The 22,514-nt window shown below is 45.5% G+C and overlaps 1 protein-coding gene across 2 annotated transcripts in view; it reads left to right on the top strand.

The window, feature by feature from the left end:
• The first annotated feature begins 1,608 nt into the window (after window positions 1–1,608).
• KCNA4 (potassium voltage-gated channel subfamily A member 4) overlaps window positions 1,609–22,514 on the top strand; it is a 36,481-nt gene continuing 15,575 nt past the window's right edge. Inside the window, exons 1-2 of one of the 2 annotated variants that reach the window (XM_023646206.2) lie at window positions 1,609–2,060; window positions 5,026–22,514. The exon at window positions 5,026–22,514 is cut by the window's right edge and continues 15,575 nt beyond it. In XM_023646206.2, the coding sequence (XP_023501974.1) occupies window positions 5,801–7,765 (1,965 nt within the window). In that variant the 5' untranslated portion in view covers window positions 1,609–2,060; window positions 5,026–5,800 and the 3' untranslated portion in view covers window positions 7,766–22,514. Of the gene's footprint in view, window positions 2,061–2,650; window positions 3,756–5,025 lie in introns of those variants that run through there. The other variant, XM_070273494.1, reaches the window with a different exon arrangement.

The following is a 22,514-nucleotide window of genomic DNA, read 5'->3' as shown; positions in this document are numbered from 1 at the left end:
GCCAGAGCATCACAGGTCAATTTATTCGCCACAGGAGTTCAAGCTGCACTAGCTGGAGGAAGTAAGGAAAACCAGACCCCACGTCCGTTTTTCTCTTGTTTCTTTCCTTTTTTTCTTTTCACTGATTACAATGCGAAATCTTTAGTTGTTTAAAAAGATCGAAAGAATCAAACAGTAACGAAAAGCAGTCCTCCAGGTGTCCTTCGCTGAGCCAGCAGCGGTTAGGCGGTGAGTGCGGGCCATATCTATAATTCAGTTCGGGAATATTTCTCTTAATAATTAATCGAGTGCCACAAAAGCAGGAGGCCCAACAGGGCCCTCGAACAAAGCTGCCAGCTGGGGACGACAGTGGCGGCCTCGGTGCCAACTGACCCGCCCAAGGTCGGATTTTCTCCAGCAGTCTGGGCGCGCGCAGCCACCGCTTGACCGGCCCATCCGGGGAGCGGGGGGAGGTGCGGTCGCCACCTGAGCTTCTGGCATGTGCGTGTAAATTCGCACTCCCCACCACTAACCTTTCTTTTAGTGGATTTGTGGGAATTGCACATTGACATTCGTGCCCAGGGGCATTTCATACGCCAGCCACCTAAAAAGCAACCTGGAGTCCACCCCGGGAATGAGCACGCTGCGGGTGCACTAGCCTGGCAGGGGGTAGTGCCCATGGGGATGGTGCCCACAGGGTAGTGCCCACGGAGGTGGTGCCCACGGGGGTGGAGCCCTCGGGGGTGGTGCGCACGGGGGTGGTGCCCTCGGGGGAGGTGCCCACGGGGGATGGTGCCATCGGGGGTAGTGCGCACGGGGGTGGTGCTCACCAGGGTGGTGGCCTCGGGGGTGGCGCACACTGAGGCAGTGTGGGTTTGGATGTTCAATGCGGGTGGGTGGTGGTAGAGATCCGACCACTACAGTAGAGACCTCTCCGGAGCCTAGCCTCCCGCCGAATCGCATTTCTTTTTGCACCAACAGGTTCGCCGAGGGCTCCTCCTCTCCTTCTGAAGCCCCGACCCCAGGCCGGGCTTGCACTGTCCCTACCCCTGCGCCCCCCTCCCCCATGGACTCTGCCTCCCTTGCACCGCCCTTCGCCTGGGCCCGGTTCAGTTTCTGCAGCCCTCCGCTCACGGGGCCAACGCTGTTTAAAGTCGGCGTCCTCCGCGCCCCGAGGCCCGAACCCCGAGCTGCAGCCGAAGGTCTATGCAGGGAGGAAGACTCGCGGGGTCCCCACAAACCCGTCATGGGCCGGGGGATGCCGGGGAGGGGAGAGGACGCCCAGAAGCCCTCTGGTGTCCAGACTGGACCCGGCGAGGTCACCCTCTCGATCCCTCCAGACGCTCCCACTCTGCCGTCGGGACCACCTCCTCCCCAGGGGCCACACAGCTTGGGCTCCCCAGCGTTCCCAACCGCTCCCGGAAGCCGGGCGTCGGGGTTAGGCTGGGGCTGGTCGCGGTGGAGTCGTGACTGCGCCCTCCCACCCAGGCGCGCCGCCCCCAGGGCCCACGCCACCGCGTGCACGTCCCACCCCCGGGCCGAGGCCACGGCCCCACGCGCAGGCCCCGCCCCAGCCCGCAGGCCCCGCCCCACGACAGGCCCCGCCCCCGCTGCAGACCCCGCCCCACTGCAGGCCCCGCCCCTCCGGCCCCGCCCCCGCGGCGCGCTCCCGGCCGGGAGGCGTGTGCGCCCCTGCAGCGCCGAGCGCGGGGGGATGCGTACTGCGGGAGCCGCTCGGGCTAACAAGTGCTCGCTGCTGTCTAGGATTTTGCTTCTTTTCCTGGGGAGCCTTGACTTCCTTTCCCAGCTGGCCCTCCTGTGCTGAACTCCGGAGGAGCCCGAGTTTTGGGGTGTTCCCGGGGGCAACCCGACCCCCGCCCCGGGATCCAGCGGCGAGGACCTTGCGCCCCCGGCCAGGCGACAGAACTTGTTCCGTGGATGTCCTGGAGCCTCCACCTGCCTCCCCGGAGTGGTTCCTTCTTCCCGAGATCACTCGTCCCCTCCTCCAGCTGTTGCCGCCGAGCGGGGGGAACCGACACCGGGGATTCTCTTTATTTTTGTTGTGCACCCCGCCTGGATCGGTAAGTGTGGTGCCCTCTGGTCTTTTCTCCGCTCTCCTCTTGGGCTGTTCAGAAGCAGTGGGCATTTGAGGGATAAATAACATCGGGAATGTGACAGAAGGGCATGAATGGAAGGCGGTTAAAAATAACCCAGGAGGTGGAGAGGGAGGTGCAGATGCTGCGCGGGGCTCGGGGCCCACAGGCGTTATCCCGACTCCGGGGATGGGGATGGGGGTGCGCCGGGGGGCCCGGGCTGGAGGCGAGGGCGCCAGGGAAGATGTCGTCCCGGCGAGGTGCGGTTCAGCCTCAGCAGCGTTCGCCTCCTCCCAGACTCACCGGTTCCGTTCCTTTGGGAACAGCTGGTCAGCGGTTTGAATTGCTGCCTCTCCCAACATTTAGGTTTGCGTGCATTTTCTGAGCATTTGAGCCACACATAACGGCTGTACAAATGGCGTGCGTTGAAGTGCATGTTTCTCACCGTGTTGGCCTTTCTGAGTCTCTCAGTCTCTCTCTTTCTCTCCTTCTCTGATAAGGTTCAGGTACCACCCTAAGACAGTTGCAGGAATTAGCACTGAGAGATGAAAACAGCCTTGCTGGGGGTGGGAGGAGGAGGGGCGGGATGCCTGGCTGTTGTTTGGGGGCGCAGCGTTTGGGGAACGCGAGGTCTGCAAAATCCTATTAGTTTGATGGTGACATTTCCTTGCAAAGGTCTCCCCCATAGAGGCTCCTGGGAGTGGGCTTGACTAGATTCTCCCAACGTGAAGATCTTGAGAAGGAGGAGAGATTTTAAACCAGTCTGGTTTGCTGGGTGGAGGATATTTTTTCTTTCTTCTTTTCTTTCTTCTTCTTTTTTTAAAGAGGAGGGAGAGTGAGGTAACTGGTAGCCAATTAAAAGGAAGATAATTTGCTTTTTGTAGGGTGGGAAAGGGAATTAGATAAACAAAAACTAACACACCTAAATAAATAATTAAATGAATAAAATAGAAATTATTTGGTGTAGAACCAAAAGAGGGCAGGTGATGGTGAATCAGAAGACCCTCTAATTCCTGACCTTCTGGGCGGCAGTGGGGCGGCAGAAGTGTGCGTAGTATACAAATCTACAGGCACGTTGGTCTCACTGGGGCTTTATTTAAATATTGTATTATATCTGCTTTGAGGGAGTTGGGGAAGAAGCTGAGCAAACTCTCAGGCTATCTGGCCTCTGAAAGTCTTTAAAAGATGTTGGCCTGACCCTCCAGAGGGAGAGCAGAGGTTCGGAGACCTCCTGCGGGTGAACATTTCAGAGTGTGGGATGATGTTAGGAGTCAGGCAAAGAGGATGTCATTTGAGACACCAGATACCTTCAGAAGTGTATTTTCAGGGCTTTGTGTCCCCGTCGAGTTCGCCTCTTGCCCTAGGAGAATGTGTGCGATTGGGAAGGGAGATGTGACTGAGAAGCCCTCCCTGCTTGTCACTTCATACGACTCTGGTGTGCTGAGGTTTCTAGGCTGCCATGGTTCAGTGAGGAGCAGCAGGTGGTCAAGAGCCGAATCCTGTTAATGGCTCCAGAAAGCCATTTCTCTCATGCTTCCCTAGTGCTTCAAGGAAGAGAAGCTGGTGCCATTCGGATCCCCTGAATTCTGACCGTCCTTATCCTTCCCGGATCCCCGGCCACTCTGTGCATTCTTGAAAGTCCTGTGGGACAGAGTGAATGGAAGAAGCAGAAAGAGACAGGAGGTGGGGCTGGGAGCTTATACGGGTCCTGGCGGAAAAGGTGAATTAGCTGGACCAGGGCAGAGCAAACGAAGGAAGAAGGAAGGCCAGGACTGCCAAGTGACAGTGGGGACAGAGTGGGCTGCAAGGACGATGTGGTCAGGAGGGGGGAGATTGGGAATACAGGCGGGCAGCGAGAGAGGAGGGGGAGCTGTGGATAAAGTATAGGGGAAAGTGTGATAGGCTGAAAATAAAGTCCACACAAACTGGGATTTCAAACAGAAGGAGATAGTCCCTTGAGCAGAGTGTGGGAGGCAGCATTGAGGTGAGCATGGAGGAACGCGAGGAGAGAAGATGATTCTTAGACAACTGGAAATGGGGATTAGCTCCTGGGCTGTGGGTGGCGGGGAGTGTTCTGGAGTCTGAGGAACAGAAAAGCGACAACAAGGACATGCTTCAGGGAGTCAGGGAATGCCAGCTCAACACAGGCCCGTGGTGCGTCTCAGAACGTCCTGGATGTCCTCACGTTCCGTCCTTCTCTACTTCGGATAGTGGTGTCAGGACATAACACGTGTGGGGGCGGGTAGATAGACAGTAACAGCTCAGGTTACTGTCGTGTTATTAATGACTGCCAGCATTTGTTGATATTCATTATGTACAAGGCTCTGTGCTATTCTGTCAGCATCCATTACCTCATTTAATGCTTACAAAAGAGAGATGGGGGAGGTTGTATGATTACCTACACTTTGTAGATGAGGTGACTGAAGCTTGTTAAGTAGTGGAGTCTGGATTAAAGAAAACTGGTTGTTCCAGTTTCTCTAATGCTGAATCAAGACACAGAGGGGTGGAAGGGGACTAAATTCAGAAATATTTTATGAGTGGAAATTTTAAAAAAATGCCTTGAGATCAATGAATGATGGAAGCAGCTGTAAAGTGACAGCATTATTATTGTGGAACAAAGAGAGTGACAACAAGAATTAAGACCTGGCATTAGTGCAAGGGAGGACCGAGGGAAGAGCCATGTGGGTCGAAAGTGGAAAGAGGAAAAATAATTGAGTTGCTGTGAAAATAGACTGAGCTGAAATAATATCCCAAGAAGAAGGAAAGAAGGATGTTTAGTGAGGAGATTGGACAACCTGCCCCAGACTCCTGGAAATTTATGGTCACTTGGTGCTTTACACGGTTTGCTTGAGGACAAGAGAAAGATGTGCATGTGAAGGAAATGCTGTTTGCTCCTTATGACTTGATTCTTCTTTTTATTTTCCCCCTCTGCTTGTTTCTCTTCCTTTTTCAGGTGACGCGCTGCTTCTGCATGATTTTAGCTGAAGGAGGCTCTGCATTTCCTTGATTCCTATGGAGACCTCAGAGCTGGGTTGGCCCCTGCTGACACCTCATCTTGTGCCTTCTCAACCTCCCAAGGTCTTTGCCTCTGTCCATAGCCTGGCATTGCCCCTGGGTCCAGGAAGCCTGTGATGAACTTAAGGGGGGAGCCTGGAGAGTCAGCCTGAGAGGCTTGGAGGGGCAATGGCCGCACATACTGCAAGTCGCATGTTAACGTGGGTCAAGCCGTCACTAGAAGGCAAGTGCTAAGACTAAAGGCTTATTTGCATTTTATTTAAATACGATGGACTGAGCTTTGGACAATTTCCATGGAAGAAAAATATATTCCATCTTCTAGGCACAACTGCTGGCTGTCAGATACTTGCTGCCTTTGAATCTTGCAGCAGCATCACCAGCCACATCCTAGACGTGTTTCCGAATTTGAACATCCACCCCAAAACGGGTGTTTGAGAGACCCCACCACTTCGGACTTGGGCTTGCGAGTGCTAGGTTGTGTATCTCGACCAGCCAAGTTCTAGACAGCACTGTTGAATCCCTGGGAGGAGAGAGCATGGGGCGTGCTGATTTAAAAACAGAAAATGCAAAGCTGGACTGAAAATATCCCTGGTCTTCCAGGCAATCTGCTTAAGGGTTCCAAACTTACCTTAATTTGGTGAGAAAAGAAGCTGCCCTATTTTTCTTTCTTCTGCTTCTGCAACTGGAACCAGCCATTCCCGAAAGCCATCACCATGGAGGTCGCGATGGTGAGCGCGGAGAGCTCAGGGTGCAACAGCCATATGCCTTATGGCTACGCGGCCCAGGCCCGCGCCCGGGAGCGCGAGCGCCTGGCGCACTCGAGGGCCGCGGCCGCCGCCGCCGTCGCCGCCGCCACCGCGGCCGTGGAAGGTTCTGGAGGGGGTTCCGGAGGGGGCTCCCACCACCACCATCAGGCGCGGGCGGCCTGCGCCTCCCACGACCCTCCGAGCGGCCGCGGGAGCCGCAGGAGGAGGCGCCCGCGGCCGGAGAGGAGGAGAGCCCACCTCCGGCAGGGCACCTTCCCGCACTGCGCAGAGCTGATGCCCAGCGGCTCCGAGGAGAAGATCCTGCGGGAGCTGAGCGAGGAGGACGAGGAGGAGGACGAGGAGGACGAGGAGGAGGACGAGGGGAGGTTCCCGCGCGGCGAGGAGGAGCGCGGCGACGAGGGCGCCTATGCCGACCTGCTGCCCCCCGAGGCCGGGCCCGGCGGCGCCTACGCCGTGCGCTGCGGCGACTGCTGCGAGCGCGTGGTCATCAACGTGTCGGGCCTGCGCTTCGAGACCCAGATGAAGACCTTGGCGCAGTTCCCCGAGACCTTGCTGGGGGACCCTGAGAAGAGGACGCAGTACTTCGACCCTTTGCGCAACGAGTACTTTTTTGACAGGAACAGGCCTAGCTTTGATGCCATCTTGTATTATTACCAGTCAGGGGGCCGCCTCAAGAGGCCGGTCAACGTGCCCTGCGACATCTTCACCGAGGAGGTGAAGTTCTACCAGCTGGGCGAGGAGGCCCTGCTCAAGTTCCGGGAGGACGAGGGCTTCGTGAGAGAGGAGGAGGACAGAGCCTTGCCGGAGAATGAGTTTAAAAAGCAGATTTGGCTTCTCTTTGAGTACCCGGAGAGCTCCAGCCCGGCGAGGGGCATCGCCATCGTCTCCGTCCTGGTCATCTTAATCTCCATCGTCATTTTCTGCCTGGAGACTTTGCCTGAGTTCAGGGACGACAGGGATCTCATCGTGGCCCTGAGCGCGGGCGGGCACGGTGGGTCCTTGAATGACACCTCGGCACCCCACCCGGAGAACTCGGGGCACACGATATTCAACGACCCCTTCTTCATCGTGGAGACGGTCTGTATTGTTTGGTTTTCCTTCGAGTTTGTGGTTCGTTGCTTTGCTTGTCCCAGCCAAGCCCTCTTCTTCAAAAACATCATGAACATCATTGACATTGTCTCCATTTTGCCTTATTTCATCACCCTGGGCACCGATCTGGCCCAGCAACAGGGGGGTGGCAATGGTCAGCAGCAGCAGGCCATGTCCTTTGCCATCCTCAGGATCATCCGACTGGTCCGCGTGTTCCGGATCTTCAAGCTTTCCAGACACTCCAAGGGCCTGCAGATCCTGGGCCACACCCTCAGAGCCAGCATGCGGGAGCTGGGCCTTCTGATCTTCTTCCTTTTCATCGGGGTCATCCTGTTCTCCAGCGCTGTGTATTTCGCGGAGGCGGATGAACCCACCACCCATTTCCAAAGCATCCCAGATGCGTTCTGGTGGGCTGTGGTGACCATGACGACTGTGGGTTATGGGGACATGAAGCCCATCACTGTGGGGGGCAAGATCGTGGGGTCCCTGTGCGCCATTGCGGGTGTCCTGACCATCGCTTTGCCTGTGCCCGTCATTGTCTCTAACTTCAACTACTTCTACCACAGAGAGACTGAGAACGAGGAACAGACACAGCTGACACAGAACGCGGTCAGTTGCCCATACCTCCCTTCTAATTTGCTGAAGAAATTCCGGAGCTCCACTTCCTCTTCCCTGGGGGACAAGTCCGAGTATCTGGAGATGGAGGAAGGAGTGAAGGAATCTCTCTGTGCAAAGGAGGAGAAGTGTCAGGGAAAGGAGGATGACAGCGAGACAGACAAAAACAACTGTTCTAATGTGAAGGCCGTGGAGACGGATGTGTGAATCTTGCTCTCCGCCCGCCACTGCCCCTCCCCCAACCCCAGCATCTCCAAATATATTTATGCATAGAGAGTGCAGTTATGAAAATGAAATATGCAAATGAAGCCAACGCATACAGTAGTACGCCATTTAATGGTTACACATGGCATAATTGTTACTAAACTTGTCTTACATATCCAATAAATGATACATCTTGGAGAAGAGAGAGGCTTAAATAGGAGCTAATCTATCTTTATATTTTTTATTAGAATGCAAGAATTTTGCACATTAACTGGAAGAGATGTTAAAAGTAAAGATGGTTCCGTGGAGAGAACGTGTTTGTGTGTGTGCTGCGTGCGTGTGTGTATGTGTGTAAGTAAATTGTCAACGTTGTTAGTAATCGTGCAGTGATGGGGAAAGTTGGCATTTTGAAGTATTTACTATGTAAGAACTAATGAACTTGAGCAGTCATTTATCAGTGCTTTTATAGCATCTCATGTCTTTGGATTCCGTAGTTGTTGTTTTTTAAAACTTGTAAGAATTACTGTGTAGAAAAAAAAAAGCAAATTATTTAATAGAATATAGGTCACAATTTTATCATGGATTTAATTAAAGTTTATTTTTAACTGGAAATTAACTTTTAGAAAGGCTGCAGGGGCCTTTACAAATTGATTATATTTTATTATTAATTTTGGGAAGATATGACAGCAAATGCCTAACAATATGGAAGAAATGAAATCGGAGAAAATGTAACAAGTTTTGTTCACAGATAACAGGACTGGAATGTTGGTTTTTTTTTTTTTTTCCTTTGCACTACTTTATATGCTGGAGACTGAGAGAGACTTCATACTGTGAATGTTTACTAATGTAACAGTTCAATGACAATCATTGGAAGAATGATTTCTTAGTCTTATTTTATTGTTCTCTTCTTTTCTTTGTGTGCGACTAATGGCCACAGAGATAACAGCACATGGTTCCCTTCTCTTTTTAAGTCTAAATAACTGATCTGCAAAGGAACTATGAAGTCAAATTTAGCAACTGAATCTTTGAAATTGGTCTGTTACAATGATGCTTCTGAAACCATACTATTTTAAATATTCTTCTGCCTTTAAATCCAGAATAATTTAACCAAAGTTAATGCATGCACTGAAAGAATTCTTGAAGAAATAAGATGCCCAGCAGCTACAGTGATTATGGCTTAAGAGCTTTCTATTAAACGTGCAACATAAATGCTAGATTTATTAAGTTTTTTCTTTGTGCAGCTATATAAGAGCAGAATGTGGGGGTCCATCTCAGAATTTAGCATTCTGTTTGCTAAAATTGGTATAAAAAAGAATTGTGTCAAAACATTTGGTTTCGACATCACCGTCATTATTTTTATTAAAGGTATTTGTGACACATCTGACTGCGTTGAATTCACGACGAGGTTCTGGAATGTGAGGTAACAGCCAGTGAGGGGACTTGACTATCAAGTCAGTAGGAGATGCAGGTTAGCAAACTCAGAATGCGCAAGAGGCCTTATTTTCCATTGTTTCTTCAACTCTGTTCTTTAGAAAATGGTTGTCCTAAGGTTTGGGAAAAAAATACTACGTAGGGTATCTCTGCACTTAATGAGTTCTGACAACTGTGAACTAAAAAGACCCCCCAAAGACCGTAGAATAGCCTTTCTTCGGCTTTTTAGTCCCAGGCCATCATTTGATAAGAATGTAAATCTTACCTCTCCTTTAATGACATTTTAAATTCAAAGTCAGCCCGCTGTTAGGTCTGAACGCAAAGCTGGACCCTGCTCCCCACGCCTTCCCCAGAACCCTGCAGAGCAACGCCTCTGCAGTTCACCGTTGGGAGAATGAGAAGCAGCAAGCAGGGGAGTCGACGGAACGTGCAGACCGAAGGTCTCCAGGGGACAGTAGAGAGTGACAAAAAAAGGAAATGCCATCCTGTAACAAGACTTCAAAGATGGCATTTTAATATATTTTGGATTTGGAGCAAAAATGTAACAAGCATTAGGCTATTTGGATCATTTGTAAAAGTCACTCTGTTAATCTCTGCACCCCAATTTCCTCATAGGAAAAAGAGGGCACATAAAGCATTTGTGACGTCCCAGAACTCTTACGGAGAGCCAGTGAGAGCATGTGAAGACTCAGATGTTGAGCGCCATGTCAATGCCTGATGTGATGTCTAAATTGCTTTGTCTTCCTCTGGGAGAAAAAGAGATTTAGAACCCATGACTTGCATCTGCTTTGTTAGGATATTGTGAAAATCATGGGTAATTCCTTTAATTTTGAGCTCTTAATAGAAGTTGATTTGCAAACACAAGATAGCCTGTCATTGAATAATAGCTGCTTCTTTTTGGGGAAAGTTTCTTCTTTTGGGGGAAGATCCCAGGCATGTTATGATATAAAAAGTTAACTCTGTAGACAAGGCACCATGTATCTTTTGCTGTCCCCAACTAGGTCAGATTCTTTCTCAAAACAGTTTAAATGTGCTCCAGTGTGGGTGTTTGTTGAGCCTTCTGTAATAGCAATCACAATGATTTGGATGCGTTTGGAAGGAATAACGTATTTCATTGTTTCTACAAAACCTCTTTTTAAAATCTGAACAGTTACATTAAATATTTTTTTTATTTTTTTTTTATTTTTTTTTAAAGATTTTATTTTTTCCTTTTTCTCCCCAAAGCCCCCCGGTACATAGTTGTGTATTCTTCGTTGTGGGTTCTTCTAGTTGTGGCATGTGAGACGCTGCCTCAGCGTGGTCTGATGAGCAGTGCCATGTCCGCGCCCAGGATTCGAACCAACGAAACACTGGGCCGCCTGCTGCGGAGTGCGCGAACTTAACCACTCGGCCACGGGGCCAGCCCCTACATTAAATTTAAATGATATGTATTAGAATTGATAATTCCGAGAATCCGGGAAATATAGTCACTTGAGGATCTTGGGGTTTTCCTTTATTTTACATGGTTTTCTTAAGGGCACAAGGGTCAAGAAGTGGCAGTCACAGGCTTCCAAACCAAGTGTTATCAGGTGATCACTAAATGTACGTATGTTTGTTTGTTTTTTCCTGCAAGATGCATTTATTATAGGCTGTCTGGATCTTGATTCCACACTGAGAAGCAACCATTTAAGCCCCCAAGAATTGTATAGGGCGCTTCTGCGTGGAGCCCTTCTCTTACAGAGACTGTGTGCAGGTAGTGTCGTCGATGCAGCTGTGGAGTTATAGCATTTTTCTAAGTCAAAGCTAGGCTAAGTGCTTTAGTATCATTTGTGAAAATTTTGGACTGAGAAATATGCTTCCAGGGCTATTTGTAGCTGATTTAGGAAACTATCTTCTTAGAGGTCACCATATGCATTTGGTTGCAAGATAAAAGAGAAATGACCCATGTAGAGATTCAAATTCTTGGGATCTGGGATCCTTTAGTTGCTTTCCTGGTGATAGTAGAGGTTACCAGAAGTACAATATTTGAGGGTCATCCTAATCAGAGTCTTTTCAAGGATAGATTCATTGTTCTCTCCTGCAAATGCTTGAAAAGGAAACAGTTATGCATAATGGTTATGGAGAAGAGAGGAGGAGGGCTAAATATTACTTTTCATTTCTGTGAAAGGGAGTTGGGGGTGCCCCAGGAGTGACGGCTGATCGCGGAGTCAAGAGCTAGATTGTTGACCACAGGCACGCCATTTCATCTCCTTGACTCTCAGGGCTTTTTTTAAGTGTAAAATTGGGCTACATTATCACTTGATTCCTTCCAGCACCAACCTTTTGTGGAGTTTGAGGAAGTGTAGACTCACTTGGTATTTCGAAGTACCCCTCAAGGCAGACCAGCCTTCGTTTTATAGCTAAGTGATAGGAACAAAATAGTTTTAAAATTGTACTGTTAGGTAAATGCAGAACCAGGGGTTTGAGATTGAGGGTTTAGAATGTAAAGCTGAATGAATAGTGTGTATTTTGAAGATACTTATTCTAACAACTTATAGAGGGAAGGGATTTGCTTAATAAAAATAACTCCTCAGTCTTCAGTTGAATACGTATGGTGGAAGCTGGTAAGTAAACATTTCAGTTTCTTGCTTGTAGTACAGTCTTGTCAGTAAACAGTGTTTTGACCTGTGCTGGGGACTCATTTTATGCTTAGACACATGTAGTCTTTTCACAAGTGCCACTGCTTTCCTTGTCAAATTTGTTTTAAGCAGAGTGGCTGAAGCTTTGTGAAAATGTTTTCATTAAGCATGTGTTGAGATAGAAGGCAATATATGAATAAGAAATATCTAGGGAAAATAGTCTGAGTTAAGAGATATATATATCTAGAGTTAAGAAATATATATATATATATATATATATATTACATATGTATGAAGTCTTCCAATTTTTAGGAAGTCAGCCAGGGGAAAATTATTTTTAACTGCATTGTAATCATAAATAGGTCTCAAGAGAATCAGAAATGGTGTCTCCATTGCTGATTTTGGGGACCATACAGCATCTTCAGCACCAGCCTTGCAGGTGTCCCTAGGTAAAGTGGGAAGCATGCCTAGGTTCCATTTACATCTGTAAGAGAATATGTGATGTGCTCATGTGCGTGATACAGAGTATAACATCCTTCTTTATATGTTTTTTTTTTATTGATACAGTTTAGAATGATTACGGGTTGTCATTCAGTGACAAAGGGGCCTGTTCCAGGAAATCTTCCTGACCCAAAAGTCATTCTGAATTCTGCAAGGGACATTTGGTGTGGACAAAAGGTACCTGTTGGTTTTCCTGCCTGCAAAGAAACTTGACTCAAAGCACAGGCGCTTCCAGACCAGTGTGGCCACTACAGGTTAGACGACAGTTGTACTTTCTAGTATGGGGATCAGTATTCCTACTTGAAAGAAGGTTGATGGAATGGTTTGTGTTCAAGATTGAAGCAAGCAGAGCTGTTTTTACAGTAAATGGGAATACACACTTCTGAAGTGTAAATTAGGGTTAGGACTGTGATATAAGTTTTATTTCTGACTCAGTTTTCTGTTTCCATAGCAGTCCCAATTTCTTAACAGTATCTTCTTCATCAAAAGTATGCTAATACATATCAGACCATATGGCCCAATTTGAGGTTCAGAAAATATGGTTACTTTATTTATGGGTAAATAAGTTAATCCCAGGACACGTGTCGGGTGCTTTGAAAAACATCGCAGATATTTAGTGAGCCGTGGCTCTAAGTGAGACCTAGCATACCCACTCAGGCCTGTGGGTAGTGTGAAGTGGGGCTGGAAGAGACATAGAAGGCAAGTAGTGGGCCAAAAAAGAAGTCTTGCTCTCTTCTAGGAAAAGATAGGCCCACCTTCACTGGTGGTAGTGTGCTGCCCTGCAGTTAACGTTTTTGATCTGTTTGCTGTTGTTGGTAACTTGGAAGGAGAATGTGTGTCCAGAATACTGGGGGCTAAATGATTTTGATAGTTGGTCCACAGACAGTCAATCTTTACTTCCTGCCCTGCAAATTTTCTTGTTGTATGGATTTTCCATAACTAGTTTCTCATCTGAGGCTGGCTTTACTCAGGCTCGGAACCATTGTCTCCCATTAAACAGTCAGTCCAGAAAATGCAAAATCATATAAAGAAAACAATACAGTTCAAAGAAACAACAAATACACTGAAACTAGAAAGCCAAGCAAAACCTAACGGGGAAGCCACGTGTGCTGTTCACAGGGGTGACCCTTGTCATGGCGCCTCACCGTCACCACCATGTGGTTAATGACATAAAGCAGAAATAAGTTACTGAAAGAATAAACAAGTTAACATTTTCTGTGAAAATGATAGAAATGCCAGCTCTCCTTAGCAGTGGTGGTAATAGTAATTGTTAGGAATAGCTAATAAATATGGAAGACACGGTGGTTTTTTCCAGTTATTGGCATTATGTGGAGATGTTCTTGGATTGCTGTTTCGTGATTCGGTAGACCAGGAGCGTGTCTTTAAAGCCAGAGCATGAAGGCGTTTTTATGCACAGCTGCTTAAGCTAGGCTATGGAGGGGTCCGTCACCTCTTAAATCAGTCAGAGCAGTTAAATAAATATTTGCCCCTGTGGATATCCAGTAAAGTTGTGTCAGTGCTGAGCCAAAGAATTATGTTTGTTTTAAAGTAATTAGATTTATATATATCCATATATTTATATATATCGTATATTTCTTATTCTGGCAAAAGATGCTGTATGTAAGCAAAATGAGTGGTCTGAGGCCTTGAAGAGACTTCTTGAAGTGAAGTGAAAGTGTGTAACTCCCATGCATTCTGGGGAAATGGTGAGACTTAAGGATTGAAACCCTGTCTTTACATCAGGGTTGGGTCTTTGTGCCGTAGAACCACAGGCGTATTAGGGCTAAGCTCTGAGACACCCCATGGATGAGGAGATATGGAGGTTCATTCCCAGAAAGGGTTAATTTTATGTTTTATAGAGTATTATGTGTTTATTTTGTTACGTTTTTCGTGGACATTATTCCCATTTTATGAAGGATCCTATATAGACTGTATGGCCCCACAGAACGGCCTTGTACTCTCCATAAACCGACCTGCTCGAAGCCTTTATCTTCTGCACTTTTGTTGTAGCTGTTGTTTGATGTGACGTCCTTAATTCTCTTAGGTTCAGTTACAGCATTAAAAAAGTGTCAGCTGGTGGTTCTTTTTTGGGGTGGGGGAATTTTCCAGGAGTGCTCAGCGTCTGAGGGCACTCACATATGAAACCATGAAAGAACTGGAAAATCGCGTATCTCCTGGACACCAGGGCTTCGTTGTCTGAAGGCTGTCCGTGAGAGGGGCCACGTTAGTTAACATGGAGGATGCATTTTGTTCTATTTATAAACTTAATTCACTCATACCTGAATAGATGGATGATTCCCCTGGAGAACACTATTGCTGTTGATGGCACCTGAGCGAGTCTTTTTTTCTCCTTCAATTGGTAAGGATCATGATCCAAATGAAGCTTTCATTTGCTATCAGCCAGGGTAGGAAATAATTAATGAGGCTCCCACTGGACTGAAATCTATCAAGAGGTGGTGGAATCTCTAGGGAATGTGGTAGGCTTTGTATGTCTTTGTTTATTTGCCCTTCCTAGTTGGTGTCATTGTTGACATTACTGTTGGGGTGTGGATTTTAATTTTGGATGATTTACCTAATATTAAAATCTTTTGATAAGAAAATAGAGACTATAAGTTCCACACTATCTTATTAGCTTGAGGAGTATCTCTAGTTAAGTATTTTAAGAAATTAATATGAGATTTGGAGATTGCACTCTGTATTTAGAGCCATTTATCTGGAGGGAGATTTAGCCTGTAAATAGTGATTCATTTGTTCAGGTTTCTTGAGAAGATAATGGAATCTCTTTGTTTTTCTTCCCTTTTTCCTTACTTTTCCACATTGAATTTGTGGGTTATGTTCAAACTGGTGGATATAAACATTTTATCTTCTAGCAAACCAAGTGAAAGCCTTGGTTACAAATTGATTAGAGGATGATAAGATTGTTTGATGATCTTTTTTGCTATTAATCAATCTAGAAGCCAATTTCAGTTTATGAGAAAAAGGACGTGGGGAAATGTACATCTACCATATTAGAATCTAGATGACGGAGAAGGGATATTAGGAGTAGATTTTCCTTCTGGGTTCCTACAAGTGGTCTCAGAGTTCTTGGCCTGTTTCTTCCAGGTCTGATCCAGCCAATGAGAAGCTAGTCAACAGCTTTTTTCCTGGAGCAGCAACAGGGTATAAGGAGGAGCCCAGCTAAGTGGGGGATGGGGAAGTGGGAGGGAGGGAGGCAAGGGGCAAGGGGTTATGCCTAAATGAAGCTGTTAGATCGATAGCGAAAGTAGCTAGATCAGTCTGAAAACTGCTTCGTTTGTTAACGCTAAGTATTAATTTTTGTTAATCCAGGAAATCCAGGCGAGTGAACCAATCATTTAGCTGTGGTCCCAGACCTGGGAGGCATGTGTGTGGAAGTCCAATACCCCAGTTCCCTTTGCTGTTAATCTCTGAGAGCGTCCCCTACAAAGCCGTGACTATGGCTGAGAACTGAGGCTGTTTGTCTTACTAAGGATACCCCTCACCTTTCCCTTCAGAGCCAGGGGCTCTTTCACATCTTTAGAAGATTACCACTGGCCCTTGTATTTCACAGGGGATAATCCGCCCCCCCCGTCCCCCCCCCCCCCCAATTCTCATGCAGAATGTTAATGTGTGTTAAACTGAGTGTATTAAAACTGAGACAGAATAAAGCCACCAATGGAAGTCCTGGCAGTGAATGTCAGTAACACAGAGCTGAGAGATGTGTTTATGTTGGTTACCGCCGGCGTGCAATTCTTAGAGGAATGGAAAAATCATAAAATCTGTGCAACATAATTAGAGTGCCTCGCCGCCGCCGTCTGCGCCTTGCTGGTTTGGCTGCTGCTCTTCTTCCAGGGAAGAGGTGTCCTTTCTCTGATAGAGTCCACATACTTCGCAGGCCTCCAGGCCCTGCGAGCAACAGTAGAGAGAGAAAGGGTTGGGTCAGGTAGAGCAGGAGGAAGCATCACACAGTGTTTCAGGTGTGAATCATCCTGTGGCACCGGACTATTTTGACTCTCTCCTGGGACTGAGGGAGTTTGGACCCGAGGGGCTCGGCTCAGGAATTGCTGATGCCTTTTTGTTGGGGGTCCCGCTGCTGGAGATCAGTCAGTCTGGCATGCGATCAGTCCTGCCCTCGTGGCTAGCATAAGCTGAAAATTACATGCTGGAGACATGTTTTCCTTTCGGTTATGAAAGGCTGTAGCTGTGTTATAAGCTTTGCAAGAGAGATTAGCAAGTCGTGCAACTTTCAAAAATTTGACTGCACCCCTGAAAGGATCTGGGAAAGAAGTCAAAGTAGACGATTCTAATAGAAGTTCTGACCCAGTATAAGCTAGTTCACAATCAAGTGTTCAAAGGTCTCCTTTTTAGTTTGTCTTTTCAGTCTTTCCCCTCCTGTATGAAGCCCATTGCTTTTTTTTTTTTTAACTGCAGAGATGGGTTGTAAAGCGCTTGACACCCCATCTCTCCCCAGCCCCCCGCGCCCCTCACCTTCCCTAACAAAAGCCCACATCAAGAAGGCTTCTGCCGTCCTGGTTCACACATTTCTCCGGGAGAGGGTTTTTTGTGTGATCCAGGTAGATGTCGTCCCATTTTGTAAATCAGGCCGTCCCAGGGCATGCCCAGAAGCTTCCACCACACCTGCACCGTGAGTCTGTCGTGTTCTGTTATTATGCTGGGTATTTTCTGTCTCTTGCTGAACAGCTGGGATTTAGAAACAGCTGGATGATTAGTTGTGTATTTTCCATTTTTCGCCCAGATGCTTTATTACTGTGTAGAAACAGCCCCAGTGTGGAATGAGCTGGGAGTATAATAGCAGAAATCTTGCTCTGATGCAACTGTTGTTATTAGGAATTTAATCAAGAAAATTAAGGGCAGACAGTTCTGACTCTTGTTCGCTTTCCAAACACGTTGTCAGACAGGGAGCGCTCATTTCCATCGGTAGGCAAAGTCGGGGATTTACCAACTTGTAAAATGCGGCCTGCGATAGTCCTCCGGCTGCCGGAGCTGGGCTCTGGCTGCTGCGCTGTCTGCTGGAGGGGAACTGTCTACACACGCTGAGCCATCACTTGGGTTTTCCACTCTCTGCTGGCGCGAGGAGCTGACAGCGCGGCAGGCTCCAGCCCTCTCACTCACCAGAGTCTATTTTTAGGTTGGTCCCTTGGTGACTAACTTCAACCCTAGCTGGAGGGTTGAAATTCAGAGACAATGTAATGTTTTATTATCGCGATTTGCAGGTTTATAAAACTGTTTCGTATTGTGAAAGGGACAAATTTAATTCAGGTGCTGTTTGTCTGTTCCTCACCCAGGGCTAAAATTAGAATAGAAGGGCGCACAGACTTCTTTTCCTTTACCCATTATTTTGCACCAGATGTTTGTCGAGCTCGTGTAGGTGACGGGGCCGTGCCTGTGTTCCCAATCTCTACACGTACAAACACTTCAGAGAGTCACGGTCCCTGAGGAAGGATTTTTGAGATATGGTAAGATTTGTTTTTCTGGATAGCAGCTTTCCCGTTTACCTCTCCCCCCCCAGAATCTATGTGCGTGACTGGGTGTAGTTTCTCCTTGGAGAGCGAGTTGCCAGGCTATCATGCTTTAATAAGACTTTTCACAAATTCTATCCTGTGTTCTGCAATGTGCTTCATTTTCTATAATAGCTTCTGTATAAACTGCACAGTCAACGGGACCCAATTCAACTTGCCCATTTTTGATGATTCTTGCATGAGCAGTAGCGATAGTCAGTGCTTTCAAATAGTAGGGATGATTGTGAAAGAGTGTTTACTTCTTTTAATCCCCAGGATTTATATTTCTTCTATCGAATAGCATGTGATTAAATTATAACTGAGAGAGAGACAGAGAGAGAAGCAGATTTGACTGAAATAATAAACATCTGTGGAATAGTAAGCCGTAATCGTATTTTTAATTCAAAAGTAGGTTTTTTTTCAGGACCTTGGTTTTTCTGCCCCCACAAAAACATTTTTCTTTTCTTAAACTCATCTGCATCTTTCTCCTTTGGAAAGGTATGAGAACCACTGATGGAGCATTTGAACATTTTGACTTGAGTAAAGACCTGAGTTTGTTTCTTGGATAAACATAAAAAGAGTTATTCTTTTTGTGGGCATTTCTACCAAGGAAAGCCAAATAAAATTGGGTTGATGACATGGCTAAGTCAGGGCAGTTGAGGTAGACTTTCGGATTTTTCTGAGGGATTTTTCTTCTGTCTGCATTGATCAGATCCCATAGGGTTTGGCCCAGGTTTCCATTTGCTTTTCAAGATGATGTCTGATCTCTTTCCCTTGGAGGTAAAGCCTTCACAATTGAAATGCAGTTCTAATAACATTTTTTTTTTAATTTAGCTCTCTCCAGCTAGCTTTAACTTCTTAAGAACAACTCGGACTTCTATGAAATGTATCTTAAGGACTATCTTGTTTGTTTTCTGAGTGTTCAGAACATACATTAGAGACCCTGGCTTTTAGTCTTCATTCAAGCCAAACAACCATTATCTTTAATTGAAGCTGCTTCTACTTGAAGCCAAAACAATTGGTCGCGTCAGTGAAGAAAAAATAAAAAGCCAAGTTGATTGTCTGGTATAGTGAAGTCATTGATTCAATTCTGCTTCATTAAAGCCATTAGTATCAAACATCCTGGATTCTCTTTAAATTTGGGGAGTTTTCAATTGCTATCTATTCTGTCAGGGAAATACCGTTAGTTGTAAAACCATTATCTGGTGTCACTTTAGCAAACTGAAACTATTCCTGTGCCTTAGAAATATGACATTTGACACATTAAATGCAAATGAACTCTTATTTATGTGATTTATTAAAACTAAGGTCATTTTTTCCTTCACAATTTTGCATGAAAGTATTTGCAAACGTTGAAAACATATATTTTAGCCTAAATTAGTGGATACGTAGTTAATACTCTAAGATTTTTAGGCGAATAACTGACTTGTTCATTATCATAATATGAAGGAGGAATGACTCTGACAGATTTCTTTTACACGTTGAAATATGAAGATGGAAAGGCATACATTTATTTACAATTTCTGAAAGAGACTGAAGGAAATGGATGTCAGAACATTCTGTGTGCCTCATTCAGAAGTACTTGAATGGAAGCTAAGTGCATTTAAAATATATTTGAATTTTTCTATACCCAAGCAGAGAGTGTAATTTACAAATGTGATATTACATTAAGTAGATTACATTTCTGAGATTTTTAAATAAATTCATGTCATATAACATTGCCTCTATTTAAGGCCTATTTTTTAAAAATCATACTAAATAGTCTAACAGGCCATGTGTGAATGTCCGCAGAATAGAGTTCGACAATTTGAAAGCCTGAGTTCCTCCCTGGAAAAGCAGTATGTTTTCAGAAGTAAGTCTGTTTATGTACACAGTTGAGTATGCATCTATTCCCCTATCTTTAAATTTTCTTTTAGATCTTCTTTTAATTTGGCTCTAGGTTTCCCCTTTTCTGGTATCAAATGAATGGTTTTTATGGCATTAAATAATCATTATTCAATGATTTCTATGAGAATGAAACTCTGCGTTAAAAATAGGAGGAACTAATAATCAGTACAGCTTGAACCCTAGAAAATTAGCGCATAAAATAGACATTCCTCTTGTCATGTAGAGAACTTTCTCAGTAATCGTGTTTTTTTGCTTTTTTAAAATTTCAAGCTTACGTTATTTCACTAATTAGTTATTGCAGCCTGGTCATGCTCTTTATCAAACCCTGACTGTTTGCCATTGAGAAGTAAACCTTTTGGTCTCCACACAATAGTATTAAAAGCATCTTGTAATAAAACTCTCACCAGAAAGATGGTTCCGGTTCTGTGGCAGGTATTCAAGAAAGCTCTGTGATATTTAATGGAAAGTACAGACACTTAAGTGATTCAGTTTCATTAAAACAAAAAAAAAGAGTCCAGGTTCTTAGCAAGTTGGATGTTGCCGCAGCTCCGGTCTGTCAAATCACCTTAGTTGCCTGATGTTAATTATCGGTGAGCGGTCAAACGAAACATTGGGGAGGAGGTATAGAGGGTTTTGCTGTTAAAGAAAATAAATGTTTGTGTTTTTCTTTTGACAGCATTGTTACTCCTTCAAGCAAATCCTAGTTATAGGTAGTTCTTGGTTTTCTAACTAACAGATAAGAAGAGTAAGAAGTTCAGTCAGATTAATCATGAAAAAGCAAAATTTGCCTTTGTGTGTTTGTGCTGCTGGCTGTTATCTTAGAAATCCTGTCATTAGCATGCTGGCATGATCACATTTTAATAATGCGCTAGTTTCCAGGGCAGCCTCGCTGACAGTGTAGGTTGTGTCCTTTGCAGGCAGCTACGAGTTAGCGGATGGGCGGACGTGGTCGTGGATGTGGCCACTGTCCATCACTGCTAGTGAGGAACCTATCTGTGCTGAAAGTTTTTATTTCTTTCTCAGATTCTCAGAGGAGAAGAGTGTTTAATTTTCTTTTATTTAAGGAATTTTTATTTTTTAGCAGAGCATACCCAACCCATCTTTGAAGTGGAGACCGTGTGGCAGTCGAGGGTTTGGGAGAAACAGATGTAGGTTTTTGTAGTTTTGGCCACTTAGGTTTTTTGTCCTCGTCCAAATCAAAAGGTGTATGTGCTTTTCCTTGACTGGGAAAAGTGGCTAATGGGTGCCTCTTATCTGTGTGAAGTGTTTTAAAGAGTCTCATCCACAGCCGAGGAAAGGGTCTCTGTTTGTATTCATGCTGGTGGAAGGAAGCTTTGTGCTTCGCCTGGCTTAATGACGTTGGAAGCTTGAGGCTCAAGGTGTGGTGTGCTCCCTGCGCTCCGGCCATTGGTAGGAGGCCCTGGAAGCTTTTGAATGATTGCTTTGGTTCGCTCATTCACGAATGAGCCTTCACGCAGGTGGGGCTGACCACATTGTTTACTCATTGCTTTTGTGGATGCTGTGCAGGTACTTTCATATTTTTCAAGAGCACTATTAAAGTGTGTTTATCTCATGCTAGTGTTTCAGAGTATAAGACAGTGTAATGATCACATGTAACTGTGATGGCATGTGATCGTAATGAATGGTTATTGTAATTAAGGCCAGGGGAGTTATTTAAATTTTTTTTTACTAAAATATTACCCTGTTTTGTTCTCAACATGTAAAACAGAGAAAAGGGGGGAAAAAGATGTTTTGTTATCCTGACTCTAACTCCTTCCCTAAGCGTCTTTATCCTACCTTGTTTTAGTGATAACGTTTTTAATCCGAATTGTTCTCTCCTAACATGACATCAATACCTTTTTCTTAGTGTTGCTACGTAGTTGTTTATTTTTATTTTTTTCCATGATTTTGTATCTTCACCATATTCTATTGATTCAATGTGTGTAGTTTGTAGTTTATTTTTTTCATTATAAATGAAACTGTGATGAATATCTTTATGAAAATAATATTAAATTTTTTTTTACAATTTATTAATATTTATTTACTGTTTTCCCAGAGGAAGTTGTTTGTTTTTTAAATAAAGGGATTTTAATTTTTAAGCGATATTGCATTCTTTTCCAGTATAGTGTAATATATTAATGAATTTAGTGAGGCAAGAAATAAATTTTGAAAATAATTCATTTGCTGTTCTCTACAGTTTAGTAAGCTTTAGTCATTTAAATATTATTGATAGTATAATTGCTATATGTTGACCTGAACTTTTATTCATATAGCAAATGGTTCTAGGTGATACGTGTTGCTATTGCAGCTCAGGACAGAGTGGCTCATGTTGGTTCTCTGCTCTCCTTTTCACCTGGCTCACCATGACCAGGTGAATTCTCTCCCTCTCTCTTACCTGAAGGGCCTGCTTCACTCCTCTCTCCTCTCTAATCCACTGTCACTCACACCTTTCATGTGACAGCATACTGTCCTGAATTGCCTGATCTCTGTGTGGCTTGTGAATGGTTTCATGGCAATTTCATCATGGATATATAGATATATGTGTGTGTGTGTGTGTGTTTTTGGTGTGGAAGATTGGCCCTGAGCTAACATCTGTTGCCAATCTTCCTCTTTTTGCTTGACGAAGATTGTCCCTGAGCTAACATCTGTGCCAATCTTCCTCTATTTTATATGTGGGATGCTGCCACAGCATGGCTTGATGAGTGGTATGTAGATCCACGCCTGGGGTCCGAACCCGTGAACCCTGGACCGTTGAAGCAGAATGCACGAACTTAACCACTACGCCACCATGCTGGCCCCGTTCATCATGGATATTTAGTA

Source organism: Equus caballus, chromosome 7, assembly GCF_041296265.1.
Source record: "Equus caballus isolate H_3958 breed thoroughbred chromosome 7, TB-T2T, whole genome shotgun sequence".
Taxonomy (NCBI): domain Eukaryota; kingdom Metazoa; phylum Chordata; class Mammalia; order Perissodactyla; family Equidae; genus Equus; species Equus caballus.
Note: the sequence above shows the minus strand (reverse complement) of the source record. Positions and strands in the feature narration are given on the sequence as shown.